Genomic DNA, 19,401 nt, shown 5'->3' on the forward strand with positions numbered 1-19,401 from the left:
CAGAATGAGCAGTATGGCTGGTGGTATTGTCATGCTGGAAGGTCATTTCAGGATGAGCCTGCAGGAAGGGTACCACATGAGGGAGGAGGATGTCTTCCCTGTAATGCACAGCGTTGAGATTGCATGCAATGACAACAAGCTCAGTCCGTTGATGCTGTGACACACCGCCCCAGACCATGACGGACCCTTCACCTCCAAATCGATCCCACTCCAGAGTACAGGCCTCAGTGTAACGCTCATTCCTTCGACGATAAATGCAAATCCCACCCCTGGTGAGACAAAACCACGACTCGTCAGTGAAGAGCACTTTTTGCCAGTCCTGTCTGGTCCAGCGACGGTGGGTTTGTGCCCATAGGCGACATTGTTGCCAGTGATGTCTGGTGAGGACCTGCCTTACAACAGGCCTACAAGCCCTCAGTCCAGCCTATTGCCGACAGTCTGAGCACTGATGGAGAGATTGTGCGTTCCTGGTGTAACTCGGGCAGTTGTTGTTGCCATCCTGTACCTGTCACGCAAGTGTGATGTTCGGATGTACCGATCCTGTGCAGGTGTTGTTACACATGGTCTGCCACTGCGAGGACGATCAGCAGTCCATTCTGTCTCCCTGTAGCGCTGTCTTAGGTGTCTCACAGTACGGACATGGCAATTTATTGCCCTGGCCACATCTGCAGTCCTCATGCCTCCTTGCAGCATGCCTAAGGCACATTCACGCAGATGAGCAGGGACCCTGGGCATCTTTCTTTGGGTGTTTTTCAGAGTCAGTAGAAAGGCCTCTTTAGTGTCCTAAGTTTTCATAACTGTGACCTTAATTGCCTACCGTCTGTAAGCTGTTAGTGTCTTAACGACCGTTCCACTGGTGCATGTTCATTAATTGTTTATGGTTCATTGAACAAGCATGGGAAACAGTGTTTAAACTCTTTACAATGAAGATCTGTGAAGTTATTTGGATTTTTACCAATTATCTTTGAATGACAGGGTTGTGAAAAAGGGATGTTTATTTTTTTGCTGAGTTTATCTCAAGGCCATCAGACTGTTAAATAGCAATCACTAGCACGTTAGAGGCTGCTGCCCTATATACATAGACTTGAAATCACTGGCCACTTTAATAATGGAACACTAGTCACCTTAATAATGTTTCTATATTTTGCATTGCCCATCTCATATGTATATACTCTATTCCATTCTATTGTACTGTCTTAGTCTGCCGCGCTGACATTGCTCGTCCAAATATTGATATATTCCTAATTCCATTCCTTTGCTTAGATTTGTGTGTATTGAGTGTATTGTTGTGAAATTGTTAGATATTACTTGTTAGAAATTACTGCACAATAGCATTTGCTAAAAACGTGTATGTGACCAATAAAATTGGATTTAAATTGAGAGATAATGTTGCAATTTTAAAGTGAATATCCTGCAATTCTACAAAATGTTCCATGTCTTATATGAGTTCATATGATACCAGATAATTAGACCATACTCTTTCATAAGTTTGTTGGGAAAGTGGTCAAAATATCTGTTATTAGTAAAAATAATGCGTTTGCGAAAACACCTTGATTGGTAGAAAGTATTTTTGTTCCGATTTCAGATTTGAATAGCAGATAAGTATACTAATATTTCATATGCTCAACATTTTTGTCTTAACTTTTTGGGAAAGTGGCCAAAACTGTATTTGTTTCAAATGTAGTTGATGCGGTTACTAAAACAGCTGTATTGTTAGATTGGTTGAATATTTTTTTTCTTCAGATTTCAATATCAGAGAAGTAGACTAAGATTCCATACACTAAGTTGTTGTATAACTTGTTGGGAAAGTGGTAAATGTAGCTGATGTGTTTACAGTGGAAAAACCTTTTGGAAGTCACAGCTAAGAATGGGAGTTTTAAACAATGGGAGCTTTAGAATGTTGAAGAAATACCATTAAAGTGGATGAGTTTTAATAAAAGCTTAATAGTTAAAAGTCACACTAATAAAACACACAACAACAACTCCTGAAACATAACATTAGCTTTTATTAACTCAAGCAAACTGTTATAGTCAACAGTTACACAAGTTACATGTTATACAGTATATTTTTTTTAACCCAGGGTTAATTTTCCTCTCTCCCACTCCCCAAACATAGAAACAGTTAATTCATACCAGAACAGGCAGAAAGTAGTAACAGCACAATACATTCATCAACTCAACGATATGTCTGTACAAACAATAAGGCAAGTAGAAGAAAGAACGAAAGAAAGAAAAAATAAAGAAAAGGACGGCAGACATCTTCAAAGGGAGCCGTGAAGGCAGATGAATCCTTCTTTCTCATCATGGCCCCGCCCCCTTGGCAGCAGAAACACAGGTAGACTAACGGCGTTAACTCATTTAAATTCTTCATAACAACTGTGGGAGCTCTATTCAATGTGTATCGCTGAAGATTAGCATTACAGCGTGATTGAAATGTAAAGGCAATGTTCCCAAGTTAGCGGAGACTGCATTCACAGTAAACGCAGCACCTGTCGGCTCAATCGGAAATTATCTTAAAATTTGTATTGCACAATCTGTAACGCTTCAGCGATACAGATTGAATAGAGCCCTTATTTAGTTTTCTAGAGTCAAACGAGGTAAGGCTTCTCGTTAGTTGACACACAGAGAAATAATCTGCCTTCTATAAGTGGTTCCCATTGGTCAGACCCCACTGAGCAAAGACGTCAACTCAACGTCTATTCCACGTTGGTTCAACATAATTTCATTGAAATGAAGTGGAAACAACGTTGATTAAACCTGTGTGTGCCCAGTGGGACACTACTGTTAAGTGGTTCTGATTAATCTAATATCTCACCATAATTCTTCTTTATCTTCATCATCAGAATCATACAACAATCATCACATAACATATCATCATCACAATATTTTCCTTGTTCTAAGGTAATAAGTCAAATCGGATGATATAAAAACACAGAACAACTCCAATAAATCACCTCAGCAAATAACCACAGCCGACTGATATTCAGGATGGCTACCATCCTTCAAGTAGTTCATATTGGCAACAACTGGCCCATTTAAAAACGGCATGTGTTTTTCTGTTAGAAAAGAAACTCCAAGAAGAGATAATAAAGTACAGAATGCATTCACCTCCACTTTGGCCCACCAGGAGGCAAGACAGTACTAAGGACAGAAGTGTCATGCCACTTTGTTACGTTAATACTGAACAGCGAGAAACAAACAGGAAATAAAAAATGTGTCGTTCTTCATCAATAGTTTTTCTTTAAAAGGTTATTTTTGAAACAACTGTACACGAGGAGGATTTCATAGTATTGGAGGATAAAGAAGGAAAATAACATGACAGCAACTGAACGATGTGCAGTAGTGTAGAAAAATGAGTACAAAAACATAACCCGACCAGAACACATGGAACAAACAACTGACATGGAGCTTTTTATCCAAACACACATAGAAGAACAGTAATTGACAGAGAGAGAGAGAGAGAGAGAGAGAGAGAGAGAGAGAGAGAGAGTGGTGTAGAGTAGTGCATGAAAGGGAAGTAAAACAGGACTGACAGGTGAGAGCAGTTGTAAGGATAAACTTCTGACATCTAGAAAGGAGGTACGGTTGGGTGACAGTTTTGCCCTCTGTCCCCTTCTCTTCTCCTCTCCCTCCATCTCGTTCACTCCATCCAGTCTCCCTCGTCGAACTCGGACTCATCCTCCGAGTCGGAGTACTCGACGGCAATGCGTCGGGACAGGATGGTGGCCACGTCGTTCCCCACACGCTCGTGTTTGGCCGCCTCCTGCTCCCTCTGCTCTTCCACCTTCCTGAGCTGGATACCTGGGGGTAGGGAGGCAAAGAGGGAGGGGGAAAGAGGGAGTGGGGTGGGGGCAGAAAGAGAGAGGTCACATAAGTCCAACCCTCAAAGTGCTAGCTAGTTACAATGAGGGAAAAAAGTATTTGATCCCCTGCTGATTTTGTACGTTTGCCCACTGACAAAGAAATGATCAGTCTATAATTTTAATGGTAGGTTTAGTTGAACAGTGAGAGACAGAATAACAACAAAAAAATCCAGAAAAACGCATGTCAAAAATGTTATAAAATTATTTGCATTTTAATGAGGGAAATAAGTATTTGACCCCTCTGCAAAACAAGTACTTGCTGGCAAAACCCTTGTTGGCAAATACAGAGGTCAGACGTTTCTTGTAGTTGGCCATCAGGGTGCACACATCTCAGGAGGGATTTTGTCCCACTCCTCTTTGCAGATCTTCTCCAAGTCATTAAGGTTTCGAGGCTGACGTTTGGCAACTCAAACCTTCAGCTCCCTCCACAGATTTTCTATGGGATTAAGGTCTGGAGACTGGCTAGGCCACTCCAGGACCATAATGTGCTTCTTCTTGAGCCACTCCTTTGTTGCCTTGGCCGTGTGTTTTGGGTCATTGTCATGCTGGAATACCCATCCACGACCCATTTTCAATGCCCTGGCTGAGGGAAGGAGGTTCTCACCCAAGATTTGACGGTACATGGCCTGTCCATTGTCCCTTTGATGCAGTGAAGTTGTCCTGTCCCCTTAGCAGAAAAACACCCCCAAAGCATAATGTTTCTACCTCCATGTTTGATGGTGGGGATGGTGTTCTTGGGGTCATAGGCAGCATTCCTCCTCCTCCAAACACAGCGAGTTGAGTTGATGCCAAAGAGCTCCATTTTGGTCTCATCTGACCACAACACTTTCACCCAGTTGTCCTCTGAATCATTCAGATGTTCATTGGCAAACTTCAGACGGGCATGTATATGTGCTTTCTTGAGCAGGGGGACCTTGCAGGCGCTGCAGGATTTCAGGTCTTCACGGCGTAGTGTGCTACCAATTGTTTTCTTGGTGACTATGGTCCCAGCTGCCTTGAGATCATTGACAAGATCCTCCCGTGTAGTTCTGGGCTGATTCCTCACCGTTCTCATGATCATTGCAACTCCACGAGGTGAGATCTTGCATGGAGCCCCAGGTCGAGGGAGATTGACAGTTCTTTTGTGTTTCTTCCATTTGCGAATAATAGCACCAACTGTTGTCACCTTCTCACCAAGCTGCTTGGCGATGGTCTTGTAGCCCATTCCAGCCTTGTGTAGGTCTACAATCTTGTCCCTGACATCCTTGGAGAGCTCTTTGGTCTTGGCCATGGTGGAGAGTTTGGAATCTGATTGATTGATTGCTTCTGTGGACAGGTCTTTTATACAGGTAACAAACTGATATTAGGAGCATTCCCTTTAAGACTGTGCTCCTAATCTCAGCTCGTTACCTGTATAAAAGACACCTGGGAGCCAGAAATCTTTCTGATTGAGAGGGGGTCAAATACTTATTTCCCTCATTAAAATGCAAATCAGTTTATAACATTTTTGACATGCGTTTTCTGGATATTTTTGTTGTTATTCTGTCTCTCACTGTTCAACTAAACCTACCATTAAAATTATAGACTGATCATTTCTTTGTCAGTGGGCAAACGTACAAAATCAGCAGGGGATCAAATACTTTTTTCCCTCACTGTACCTTTAAAAGGAACACTCATTTAGATTATAGCAACCTATAAGACAGAATGGAAGAGCTTTTTTCTGTTATAATACTGTCCAATGACCACGCACATTGAGCTTCGGACGCTACCATATTACCACAATACCAAGATCTACTGGCTGATACACTAAGGCCCCACCCACCTTTGCGAATGGCCTCCAATAAGACGCTGCGTGCGTCGCTGATGGGCGGCAGGCTGGCAGAATGTTTCTTCCCACTGGAGTGAGAGGCTGGGGACCCCACGGCACCTGACAGGAAGGAAGGCACGGGGGGCGGGCCTGGCGGGCAGGGGTACGAGCTCCGTGCTCCTGGGAGAGGCAGAGGAGGAGGAGGGGGCGGGGGCAGTACAGTGCCATCTGATTGGCCAGGGGGCGGGCCCTTGTCCAGGATCTGTTGGAGGCGGGCCGGGGAGGAGAGGTGGAGTGGAGGAGCCACGGGAGGAGGAGCAGGGTGGAGGACGCCAGGGGCGATCTGGAGGGGGGCAGGGGGAGGGGGGATGGCCGGGGGCTGCTGCTGGACTGGTAGAGGAGGGATAGGGGGAGGAGGGGTGCCCCGTGGGCCAGAGCTGGACATAGAAGGCAAGGGGGGAGGTGGAGGAGGCAAAGGGGGAGGCGGAGGGGGAGGGGTGTTGGAATTGAAGCCATGCATCTGTGCTGGAGACTGGGGTCTGCTGTCTGAAAAACCTGAACTGGAGCTGAGGAGAGAGAGAGAGACAGAGAGAGAGAAACAAAGAGAAAGAGGTACTGTTAACCGGAAGCTAACTTATAATCAGGTTGGGGGGGCAAGAGAGAGCAAGAAATTGAAGAATATCTAGTGGAGATAACAGGGAGATGGAAAGTAAAGCAAGAAGGAGAAAGCTGTACTGTGTTATGTCCGGTGCCATCTAGAGCCGTGTTTCCCCAACCTGTTCCTTGAGTAACCCCAACAGTACACAGTTTCGTTGTAGCCCTTGACAAACACATCTCATTTAACTCATTGAGGGCTTGATGATTAGCTGACAAGTTGAATCAGGTGTGCTTGTCCAGGGATACAATAACAATGTGTACTGTTGGGGGTAATCAAGGACCAGGGTTGGGAAACACTGATCTAGAGTCAATACGTCTGGGCTGAAAACAAAGGTCAACACAAAGGGTGAGTGTACTACAGGTTCTCTCGCTCGCTCTGTCTCTTTCTCACTCTCTTTGAGGTAATTTCTCCTGACATGTTCTCTCTCTCTCCGCATCTATCCCGATCTCTTCCTGTCCCTGACTAACACTTACTTGTCATGCTAAACATTACATAAGTGATGTCTAGTCATCCAAACACTGTGTGTGTCAAACCTATCAAGATAAATTAGTCTGACATGCATGGTCTATACAGAACTAGAGAAAAGGCAAAAGAATGACTGAAACACAACAATAATCTGGAGAGAGAACAAAATGAGAGATGGGGAGGGGAGAGGAAAGAGCAAAATGAGAGATGGGGGAGAAAGCAGAGAGAGCAAAAGGAGAGAGGGGGAGGATAGAAAGAGCAAGAAACTGCTCCAGTGTCCTTATTCCCTCTCCCTCTCGCTCCATCCCCTCCCCTACCCTCCCATCCATCCATCCATCCATCCATCCATCCATGTGTTCATACTCCCTCATTTCCTCTGCCCACGCTCAGATAAGAAAATTCTGGGGATGGGAAACACATCTGCACCCGCTCGCATCCCATCATTAGAGTTAACCAGAACAAAACACAACACAATTGGCTAGAGAACAGAGCAACAAAGCAGAGAATAGACCTAAACTGGAAAAAAAACAAAAATATTCTATTCACTTGAATAGCGTCCTCAGAGTCAAAGCCAGAGAGCCAAAGAGGTGGTGGGAAGACTTTGTGTGCCTGTGTGTGTGTCTGCCTCTGTGTGTGTTTGTGTGTGTGTCACCCACCTGATCATGGAGGGGGGTTTGATGTCTCCCAGAGGGTGCATGGGGGGCAGTGGTGGGGGGTCGTGGGGTCGCGTGTACATTCTGTCCCCAGGACGGTTCAGCAGCTCGTTCATTTGACTGTAGGGCAGCGCTGCTAGGGAGAACGGCCCGTCCATCCCTTCCAAGTACATAGGAGCTCTGAGAGAGAGAGCGGGAAGAGTTAGAGTGGGACACATCCACTCCATATGCAAAGGAGCTCCGAGGGAGACACAAAAAGGGGGGGGGTCACAAATGCTCCATATAGAATAGCGTTGGGGTTTAATAGCATTCCACAATGCTCCATGTACGGAGATACAAGGAAGCGCACATGCATACTCACCCAGACCTGTCGTGGTAGGTGGCGGAGCCGTTAACCTCTCTTTCTTTCAAGGCCTCCTCAGAGTCGTCCTCAGCTAGCTCTGCCCCCAGCGCCAGTTTCTGCCACTCCTTCTTCCGGTCATGAGGCACCCGCGGTACCTTCTCAGTCTCCAGAGTACGGTCGTTTCCCCTTACCTGGAGGAGGGACGATGGAGGAGGAGAAGGAAGAGAGGACAGACACGAGAGAGAGAAACTAGAGTTTTAACCTGCACAGAACTATTAGACAGAAACACAGAACTTTCCTACACCCCTCATGTCTGCTTTGATCACAAGTAGGGGGAAGAACTATCTGTTCATTTTACATAGAGCGCGAGAGAGAGGTGAGTTTAAAGACAGGAGGCAACAGAGAGAAAAGAGATTGAATAGAGAGAGAGTGCATACATTTCTGTGCCCATAACTAAAAACTAAACATCCATCATCTAGGCGGCGCGCTCACACACACAAGTAAAGCCTCATAAGCAAATATTATTTTGTCTCTTGGTTTTGCACAGCTGCTGTTGTCATAGCGAATCCTTTCATTTTCATTGGAGACTAAGCAATATGGCATATTTACATAGAAACAGAGTAGGATGCTCATTCTACACATACAGTCCATTCGGAAATGATTCAGACCCCTTCCCTTTTTCCACATTTTGTTACGTTACTCTAAAATGTATTACATAAAAAAAATGCTCAATCCACACACAATCCCATAATAACAAAGCAAAAACTGTTTTTTGAAATGTTTGCAAATGTATTAAAAATAAACAACAGAAATGCATTATTTACGTAAGCACTCAGACCATTTGCTATGAGACTTGAAATTGAGCTCAGGTGCATCCTGTTTCCATTGTTCATCCTTGAGATGCTTCTACAACTTGATTGGAGTCCACCTGTGGTAAATTCAATTGATTGGATATGATTTGGAAAGCCACACACCTGTCTATATAAGGTCCCACAGTTGACAGTGCATGTCAGAGCAAAAACCAAGTCATGAGGTCGAAGGAATTGTCTGTAGAGCTCCAAGACAGGATTGTGTCGAGGCACAGATCTGGGAAAGGGTAGCAAAAAATGTCTGAAGCATTGAAGGTCCCCAAGAACACGGTGGCCTCCATCATTCTTAAATGGAAGAAGTTTGGAACCACCAAGACTCTTCCTAGAGCTGGATGCCTGGCCAAACTGAGCAATCGGGGGAGAAGGGCTTTGGTCAGGGAGGTGACAAAGAACCCAATGGTCACTCTGACAGATCTCCAGAGTTCCTCTGTGGAGATGGGAGAACCTTCCAGAAGGACAACCTTCTCTGCAGTACTCCACCAATCAAATCACATATTATTGGTCATATACACATATTTAGCAGATGTTATTGCGGGTGTAGTGAAATGTTTGTGTTCCTAGCTTCAACAGTGCAGTAGTATCTAACAGTTCACAACAATACACACAAATCTAAAAGTTAAAGAATGGAATTAAGAAATATATAAATATTAGGACGAGCAATGTCGGACTGGCATTGACTAAAATACAGTAGAACAGAACACAGTATATACATATGAAATGAGTAAAGCAGTATGTAAACATTATTAAAGTGACTAGTTTTCCATTATTAAAGTGACTGTGATTCCATGTCTATGTATATAGGGCAGCAGCCTGTAAGGTGCAGGGTGGAGTAACTGGGTGGTAGCTGGCTAGTGATGGCTATTTAAGTCTGATGGCCTTGAGATAGAAGCTGTTTTTCATTCTCTCTGTCCCATCTTTGATACACCTGTACTGACCTCGCCTTCTGGATGGTAGCGGGGTGAACAGGCCGTGACATCGGGTGCTGTAGGTGTCCTGGAGGGCAGGCAGTGTGCCCCCGGTGATGCGTTGGGCTGACCGCACCACTAGGGCTGTGGCGGTCATGAAATTCCATCAACCGGTGATTGTCAAGCAAATAACTGACAGTCTCACGGTAATTGACCGTTAATTAACATAAACACATTTAGCATCTCCTGGCTTCCACATGTTGCCTACAAGCCGTTGATGCAGACCTTTGGAACATCTACATTTTAAAAAGTCAAATAAATCCATGTAATATAGCCTACACCTTCACAATAAATCCATTCTTACATAGGTATTCCTCTTGTCCAGATGGGATAGGGCAGTGTGCAGTGCGATGGCGATTGCATCGTCTGTGGCTCTATTGGGGCAGTATGCACATAGAAGTGGGTCTAGGGTGTCAGGTAAGGTAGAGGTGATATGATCCTTAACTAGGCTCTCAAAGCACTTCATGATGACGGAAGTGAGTGCTACGGGGTGATAGTCATTTAGTTCAGTTACCTTTGCTTTCAGGAACAATGGTGGACAGCAAGTGGGGACTGCAGACTGGGATAGGGAGAGATTGAATATGTCCGTAAACACTCCAACCAGCTGTAGGCCTTTATGGTAGAGTGGCCAGACAGAAGCCACTCCTCAGTAAAAGGCACATGACAGCCCCCATGAGAAACAAGATTCTCTGGTCTGATGAAATCTAGATTGAACTATTTGGCCTGAATGCCAAGCGTCAAGTCTGGAGGAAACCTGGCACCATCCCTATAGTGACGCATGGTGGTGCCAGCATCATGCTGTGGGGATTTTGTTCAGCAGCAGGGATTGGGGGACTAGTCAGGAACAAGGGAAAGATGAACAGAGCAAAGTACATAGAGATCCTTGATGAAAGCCTGCTCCTGAGTGCTCAGGACCTCAGACTCGGGAGAAGGTTCACCTTTCAACAGGACAACAACCCTAAGCACACAGCCAAGACAATGGAGGAGTGGCTTTGGGAAAAGTCTCTGAATGTCCTTGAGTGGCCCAGCCAGAGCCCGGACTTGAACCCCATCGAACATCTCTGGAGAGACCTGAGAGCTTAGGGGATCTGCAGAGAAGGGATAAACTCCCCAAATACAGGTGTGCCAAGCTTGTAGCGTCATACCCAAGAAGACTCGAGGCTGTAATCACTGCCAAAGGTTCTTCAACAAAGTACTGAGTAAAAGGTCTGAATACTTATGTAAATATGATAATTCCATTTTTTTTTATACATTTGCAAAAATGTATAAAAACCTGTTTTTGCTTTGTCATTATGGGGTTTTGTGTGTAGATTCATGAGAAAGAAATATAAACATGAATTTTAGAATAAGGCTGTAACGTAACAATATGTGGAAAAAGTCAAGGGGTCTGAATACTTTCTGAATGCACTGTATATTGTTGGAATCGGCTAAACTTTAAACATTGAGATATTAAATAAATGATAGAGAAGAAGCCTAGAATAGAAGGCGTGAAAGAGACTGGGTTTTAATGTCAGAAGTTAATGGTTCTCTGTAGGAAGACAGACGGCTTTGGAATGTGTTGGGTGGAAGGGAGGAGAGCAACGTGTTGAGATAGGAGAGACAGGTGGACGTCTGTGGATTAGGGGAAGGAGGGGTTGAGGTCAGGAGGTGAGGTCAGATCCCCTTAAGGAGTAATCAGGGTTTAGTATCTGGTTACCCTCTTCCTGTAGAACCATAAGATGTAAGGATTGGAGAGAATGAGTGTCTTAAGTGGGATGTATATAACTGTGATGGTGAGAAATGTTTTGCTGTCTGAATTACAGCTGTACAGAACCTTTGGGCAGAATTAAACTTGGTTAAAGCTTCTCTAGTGTCCGTGAGTTATTTACTCTGAAAAATAAGAACCTAACAATATAAACAGGACACACAGAAGGTGGCACACACGACAGAATAAGTTGAAGGCAGAACTTAGAGTAGGTGAGATAGGAAAGCAGCAGGACTGACTGAATAGAACAAGACAATGCTGACATTTACATTACAGGGCTTGTTACATTTACAGTACCACACAAAACATGGTGTCTATTATACACCAAAGTTAAAAAAGATAAGATCCAAATAAGTCCATAAAATGTTACTGTACTTTAGTCATTTATGCTTTTTTGCCCAAAATCCACTACAAATTCCCTAGTTCCCATATCACTTTGAACGTGATGTTAGGTCTTTATAATGCATTATAACACTTCTAATTATTGTCCTAGGGATTATGAGCTGCCAACACTTCACACACTGATACTAGAAGGCACACGGTTTGTAATGAGATCACATACCTGCCCTGGGAGGTCTAAGTACCTATAGACCTGATCATACATGTGGGGGTCCTGCAACTACAAGAACAAAAATGACAAGAAAAGCACCAGGGCGCATGAATTAACACCACACAGATCAATAGAACGTAATACCGCTGGCTGCTGAGAGTGGCAAAAATAGGAAAGCAGCAGCAGAGCATTGAAACAGATGAGGAAGCAAAACTCTGTTAAACATAAAATGACATGACACAGCTGGACTCAATGGCAGCGCAGTCAGACCCAGCGATAGAGCGCAAAACATACAATTTAACATGGTGCATGTGCCACTTACAAACCAAATGACAGAGTGGACTAGAGAGCACTCACTCACACACACACACACGCAGTGCCAAACAAACTCAAAGATAACATATCTGTTCAGCCATACAAAGACAATGAAGAGACAGTACAAAACAAGAATTCAACATAAAATAAAATAGCCTATTTGAACACGCAAAAAGCACAAATCAAGCACCCCATGCACAACAGTGCAGCATGACACAACACACACTAACAAAACATGACAATGTTGTTTAGCATTAGCACAACATGGTTAGCACCAGAAGGAAGCATAAGGCAAGCAGGAAAAGAACAAGAGAGTCATAATTCATAGAAACACTTGGATAGCTTACCATCAACAACATCCTACACAAAGTTAGTTGGTGTTTCTACTCTGTTGCTATGCAGCAGAAATCTCAACAATGTGGTCAAACACTTTAGTTAAGCAAAGTATCTGCCTCAAATCATTATGTCTAATTAGGCACATTTGTTTTTATAATTTGTAAGTAACCTTGCTTAAACATCCTACACACAAGCATAATGAAACACTTATGATGCACTAAGATATAACAAATGTTTGAAATAACAGTTGTTGTGAGACATTTGTTTAGACAAATGTGCAGTAAAATATCTGGAGTCTTGAGACTTGGCAGGTGGAGGTCACAACGCTGGACTGGCTTGTATGTGACCATTTGTACTGTAGCATTAATAACACACGGACACACAAAAAATAGCTTGATCGATTGTTGATCAATCAACATTCCTGTTAGTAACTACAGTTTAGCTCTAATCTAACTCATGCAGATAGATAACTGATTTTTTGTTATACTGAACAAAAATATAAACGCAACAATTTCAAAGATTTTACTGAGATACAGTTCATATAAGATAATCTGTCAATTGGAATACATTTATTAGGCCCTAATCTATGGATTTCACATGACAGGGCAGGGGTGTAGCCATGTGTGGGCCTTAGAGGGCATAGGCCCACAAACTGGGGAGCCAGGCCCTGCCAATCAGAATACATTTTTCCCCCACAAAAAGTATCTATTACAGACAGAAATACTCCTCAGCACAAATACTGCCAAATTCTCTCAAACGACGTTGGAGGCAAGCTTAGGGTAGAGAAATTAACATTAAATTATCTGGCAACAGCTCTGGTGGACATTCTAGCAGTCAGCATACCAATTGCACTCTCCCTCAAAATATGAGACATCTGTGGCATTGTGTTGTGTGACAAAACTGCACATTTTAAAGTGGCCTTTTATTGTCCCCAGCACAATTTCCCCAAGTGTAATGATCATGCTGTTTATTCAGCTTCTTGATATGCCACACCTGTCAGGTGGATGGGTTATCTTGGAAAAGGAGAAATGCTCACTAACAGGGATGGAAACAAATTTGTGCACAACATTTGAGAGAAATAAGCTTTTTGCGAGTATGGAACATTTCTGGGATTTTTATTTCAGCTTATGAAACATGGGACCAACACTTTACATGTTGCGTTTATATTTTTGTCCAGTGTAGTTTGTTTCTGTGACACATGCTCATTTGTATGACAGATGATCAGGTGGGCGTGTGACACAACGGTGGGTTGTGATTTGACGTGACATGGATTGGGCCGGTGTCAGCCTCGGTGTGTTTGGCTAATTGCAGTTGACCCCGCCCCCACCCTGTCGTGCCCAGGATAGTCAGTAGTCACACAGCAGAGAGAAGGAAACATAATGAATCTTAAAAGTAATGCACATTGATTAGCCATGATTAATCAGAGGCCATTACGCTGATGGAGAGGTGCATACACTCGCACACACAACAGAGAAGATGAAGTGAAAACCCCCTGTTTATTGTTCTCTCAAGCCTTTCCTTTAGCAGTTACTGGTTATGAGTGATGAGTATGTGGATCACTGGGTGTGTGTACTACATGTGTCATTACTAGGGATGCACGATATATCTGTGAACATATCGGAATCGGTCAATATTAGCTAAAAATGGCAACATCAGTATCGGCCTGATGTCTAATTTAATGCCGATGTTAAAAACCGATGACAAAGCTACCGTGCATACCTATATAACGTAGGTACATGATGTAATGACGCCACATAAAATGTTGCACTACACGTCCAGCACAGCATTCCTAACCTAGCCCGCAATGTCTGCTGTGTGGATCGAGCAGTCGACAAGTCGAGCAGTCATTTGAAAGAGTATGAAAATTTCAGTGAGACAACTCAAAGGCGAAATCCATTAAAGCCAACATAATGGAATTCATTGCCCTTGACAATCAACTGTTCTCTGTCGTGGGTGATGTTGGCTTTCGCCGACTGGTCGAGCACCGGTACACATTACCAAGTGTGCTATTTTTCAGATGTTGCCCTACTGGAGTTATACAGTAATAGCGTCACTGCTATTAGCTTCACAACATACATACTATGGAACACCGTTTGGGTCTTTGCGTGTCAAAAAAGATACAGTAGCACTGTCAAAATAAACGAGCAAACACTGGCCACGAACGATGTGTTTACAATACCACGTTGGTAATAAAGGGTTAGGGTTAGACCGCAACTTCTGGCGTAGCTAGGTTTAGCTTGGTACCTAGCTAGCATCAATACAACCAGCCTGAAAACAATGACCAGTAGAAACTGAAGTCATTTTCATTATTCTTAGCAATGATTAAGGAATCCTTGTGAGTAAGTATTAGCTAGGTTGCCACTTGTTGTTCACCTATTGAAATTGAACTTCAGTTCATGAAAATAAATAGCTAGCCAGCTACTTAACCCTGTTGCCCAAAGCTAATGTTATAAGCAGCCAGCTAGCTTCATCCGGCTAGTGAGGCTCGACCGGACCGGGTTATGTGTTGTGAAGCTAGCCACAATAAGGATTAGGCACAATAGTAGAATTTGCGGTTTGCTTTCAAAGTAAAAGTATGTCATTGGCAGTGATGCAAATGAATACAAATAGTAGAATTACGCCATACTTTTATTTTGAAGGCTAACCACAAAGTCCACTATTGTGGCTAATCCTTATTGTGGCTAGCTTCACATAGATGGGTCCGACCACCATTAATCAAATAAGAAATGTCTTATAAATTAGGGTTATTTTAGATGATTACACCTAGCTATATAGTTAGCTACTGAACCAGATTATGTCGTTTTGCTAAGTAGAAGAAATAGCAAGTGAAAGTATAGGTTTTGATTATGTTTTACTGGTAATGGGGACATACGTAAATGCCGACAATGTCACGACTACTGCCGAGGGTGGTTCCTCTCCCTGTTCGGGTGGCGCTCGGCGGTCGTCGTCACCGGCCTACTAGCTGCCATCGATCCCCTTTTCGTTTTTCTGTTAGTTATGTCTTTATTAGTTGCACCTGTGTTCATTTAGGTAATTAGTGGTGTTATTTAAGCCCGCCTCTCCACCTGTTCTGTGTGTGGGCTTGTGTGACGACCCTCCCACTCTGTCTGCTGTATTTTCTCTCTTTGCTCTTGTTCCTTATTAGGATGCCAGTGGGCGGAGTTGGAAGGGTCGTCAGCTTGATGGGAAACACCTGGGCTCGGGTGTGTCCCAGGATAAAGACAACTCTTCCACAGTCATTGGGGAGACTCTCTCCATGCAGACACCTTGTTTTTGGTTGTGCTAGTTATGGTATCTAATAAATATATATTTTTGATACTCCTTGTCTCCACGTTGTCTCCCTTTTGTTGCGAACTCTGAGCCGGTTCGTAACGTGTTTTCACTGTGTTTATGTAGTGTATCGTGTTGTTGGACTTTGGGTTTTTGTTACGCCCTGTTGTTTTGGGCATATTTCTCTTGTGTGGTACTTATTAAATATATATTGTACCAAACATTTTTCTGCCTCCTGCGCCTGACTTCACACCCACGACGTCCAAGGGTTACAGACAAAATAACTTTTTGGTGTGTGTGTGTAACCTTTTATTTAATTAGGCAAGTCAGTTAAGAACAAATTCTTATTTACAATGACGGCCCGGATGACGCTGGGCCAATTGTGCGCAACCCTATGGGACTCCGGATGTGATACAGCCTGGATTCGAACCAGGGACTGTAGTGACGCCTCTTGCACTGAGATGCAGTGCCTTAGACCGCTGTGTGTGTAACTATTTAACTGTACTAGAATGCTTAAAAAGACGCAAAAAAAATGTGTATCGGGTTTTTTGGCAAGGACAATATCGGGTATCGGCCAAAAATGTAATATTTGTGCATCACTAGTCTTTACTGTTATACATGTGGCTGATGTCGGTGGCCTGTATGACTAACCCATGCAGTCCTCCTTCATCTGAATGTGGCAGTGGCACACAGGAGTGTCTTGCTGTGTACACACAGGCTGTGTGTGTATATACAGTGTGTGTGAGTAATGTGATGGGCTCAGCATAATGCCACCCCCAGCACACTCTCTACTCCCCTTTAGAGGTCCTAACCCAGCCTGGGGGTGGGAGGGAGGGGAGCTATGGTTACCTAACAATCATTAGGTCATTAGCATGGAGACTGTATACTAAGTACATTGTAGAAAATACCTACTTGTAAAGTACAGGGAGTGAAGTACAGTGAGAAATATGTGATTAAGTCCAAGCTCAGACATCAGATCAAAACCATCCTGGCAGTTAGTGGAAACCCAAAACCCAAAGAGTGGAGGGAGGGGGTCTGTGTTAGTGGGCACCACACAGTGGTCACGGGAGCAGGTGCGGGAAGAGGGTGGCAGGTTAATCCAAAAGGATACAATCACTGTGAAATAAGCAGAATCCCACTAGTGGCCAGTCAGTGATCGTCCCAGATGCACCTTGTAGTTAGAGAGGTGATTAGCAAGGGTTTCCAGGTAAGTAGCAGGGGTTTGAAGCAGAGTTAGTGGGAGTCCAGTGCACTGCTTTAGGCAGGGCAAACCCAAAAGGAGGGGGGTTAGATAGGGGGGCAGCAGGCTAACCCGAGGGTCCCAGGACGGGGCCTGAGGGGCGGGGCAGTCTTACCTCTGGGGGGGCAAGGAGGGGAGAGGGTTCAGAGGGGACTCTGATAAGGCCCTCCGGCCACACATGAAAAGGCAATTCCATCTGCACAGAGTCAGAGACAACAGAGACCGAGGAGAGGACGAAGGGAAAGAGAGAGGGAGGTAGGGAAGAGAGGGATATTATCTAAGGCATGAGAGGTTTCAGGAGTCTAGATATATTCATAAGAATATATATTACTGTATATATTCATAAGAATATATATTCATAAGAATATATACAGCAGATACATATACTTCCCTATGTCAAATAACTGTCCTACTAGCTCCAGAAACAACACACATAGCTATAGCATAGCCCCTTGTCCAAGATTACATCCCTATGTAGCCTATCTGTATGTGTTTGCCAGACAGTGTAACAGGCAGTGATGTGTGCATTAGCTGTGGTCATGGCTGCTTATTGACAGTCTGTCCTTCCATCTTACTGCAACTGCTGCTCTTTCAATCTCTGGCCAGCTCAGCACGGCAGAACAATGTAGGGTTGCTATGGCAACCCCCGGGAGGGGTAGGGGGGTTGGAGCATGGGATGGGGAACCTGACCAGTAACATTGTGTTTGAGGGCGGTAATGGACACTGTGGGGGGCCCATGATGTTGTTACTTTTTTCTACCAGTGTTTGACTCAAAGGAAAATGTTCCCTGATCTCCTCAAAGATGTTCTAGAGATGCTTGTACACTCTCTCTCTCTGTTCTCTATATCACACACACACACACACACACACACACACACACACACACACACACACACACACACACACACACACACACACACACACACACACACCTCTGCCTGAGAGGCATATTCAGCTGATCTAACAGCATTATTCAATGACCTCAGCAAGCGAGCGTAAGTCTTACAATGAGTCACGGACACGGTCACACACACTCAACATGACGACACCCTTTCTCCATCTCTCTCCTTATGGAAAAACTGTCCATTCACTCACACAAGTCCAATATGTTCATGCCAGTCTTCTCTTATCTCACTATCCTGTAGCTGTATGGCTGTATCTCATGATGTGTCTGAACCCAAAGTGTGTGTGTAAAGTCCAGTAATCCTCCCTCCCTGGGCTCAGTGGGCTGCCATCCTAGCTCTTTGTACATGGTCTGTACTCTATACTGCAATGGCTGCCAGTGTATTGTGGTGCAGCGGAAATTAATAGTGCTTCATACCTCCACTGGCCTTTTCTGAGACTGGTATCCGGCCTCAACTCCCCACCCTCCCAACTCAAATACTCTGTCTACACCAAATAAGGCCTATTAAATACTGTATCTATCTATATATTGTTCTGTGAGCTATTTTTGTATACAGTTTCTGTATTTCCAGTCTTTCTCTAAATACATAGTGGTGTGACTGTTACTGTCCCCTGTTCTCTGACTGTGAGTCTTGTGACTGAACCCTTCATCACCCCCACAAAAACCTAAACCTCAACATTTATATCCCCAAACCTCTCTGGCAGGGTTCCCTCCCTCATTGGTAGGTTGTGCTTGAAAATCTATGAGGCTATGAGCGGGAGACCCCACCATCTGCACAGGAGCTGACTGCTCTGTAATTTAGGGACTGTGGGGGGGAAAGGAGGAGAACTCAGAGGATACACAAAGGCTCCCTCATGATTGTGTGTGTGTGTGTGTGTGTGTGTGTGTAAATCTCACTGAGTATACCCAATGTTCTCGCTAATGGGAGCATTTGTGTGTACAGTATGGGTGTGTGTGTGTCTATGAGGGGCCCCACATGAGAGCAATTGTGTGTATGGTATGTGGGTGTATGCATATGTGTGTGTATACAGTTTGAGTGTGTGTCTCTCTCAGGACAAACATAGGCTCCCTCATGAGGTGCGGGGGTAGAGAGAGGGCAGATCCAAACATTAATTAGAGTAAATAACTAGACAACAGAGAACCACTGTGTATCCTTCCCTCCCTAATGCTCAACTATTACAGAGATACATAGCTAATGGATCCGTGTGTGTGTGTGTGTGTGTGTGTGTATAGAGTACGCTATCGGGTGATATACTGAAGTCCCTCTATGTCTCAGTGATTTATGCTCACCCCATCTTCCTCCACTCCACTGACCCATATCGACCAGTGTGTTTCTGTGTTTGTGTGAGTGTGTCTGTTTGTATGAATCACTGACCATAGACTACAGTGTTATCTCATTAATTTCACTGTCTCCTTCGCCACATATATGGTCTGTGGTTC

The 19,401-nt window shown here is 44.1% G+C and overlaps 1 protein-coding gene across 7 annotated transcripts in view; it reads right to left on the bottom strand.

Annotated features, from left to right (window-relative positions):
• Positions 1-1,983: 1,983 nt before the first annotated feature.
• The window catches only part of LOC115174438 (wiskott-Aldrich syndrome protein family member 1), a 172,257-nt gene continuing 154,839 nt past the window's right edge, over positions 1,984-19,401 (bottom strand). For 5 of the 7 annotated variants that reach the window (XM_029732949.1, XM_029732948.1, XM_029732947.1 and 2 more), the window contains 6 exons: positions 17,173-17,253; positions 11,909-11,965; positions 7,787-7,959; positions 7,429-7,605; positions 5,665-6,215; positions 1,984-3,801 (listed from right to left, as the gene is read on the bottom strand). In XM_029732949.1, the coding sequence (XP_029588809.1) occupies positions 3,641-3,801; positions 5,665-6,215; positions 7,429-7,605; positions 7,787-7,959; positions 11,909-11,965; positions 17,173-17,253 (1,200 nt within the window). In that variant the 3' untranslated portion in view covers positions 1,984-3,640. The remainder of the gene's footprint in view (positions 3,802-5,664; positions 6,216-7,428; positions 7,606-7,786; positions 7,960-11,908; positions 11,966-17,172; positions 17,254-19,401) is intronic. The other 2 variants (XM_029732952.1, XM_029732953.1) reach the window with 2 other exon arrangements.

This window comes from Salmo trutta, chromosome 35, assembly GCF_901001165.1.
Source record: "Salmo trutta chromosome 35, fSalTru1.1, whole genome shotgun sequence".
Classification (NCBI taxonomy): domain Eukaryota; kingdom Metazoa; phylum Chordata; class Actinopteri; order Salmoniformes; family Salmonidae; genus Salmo; species Salmo trutta.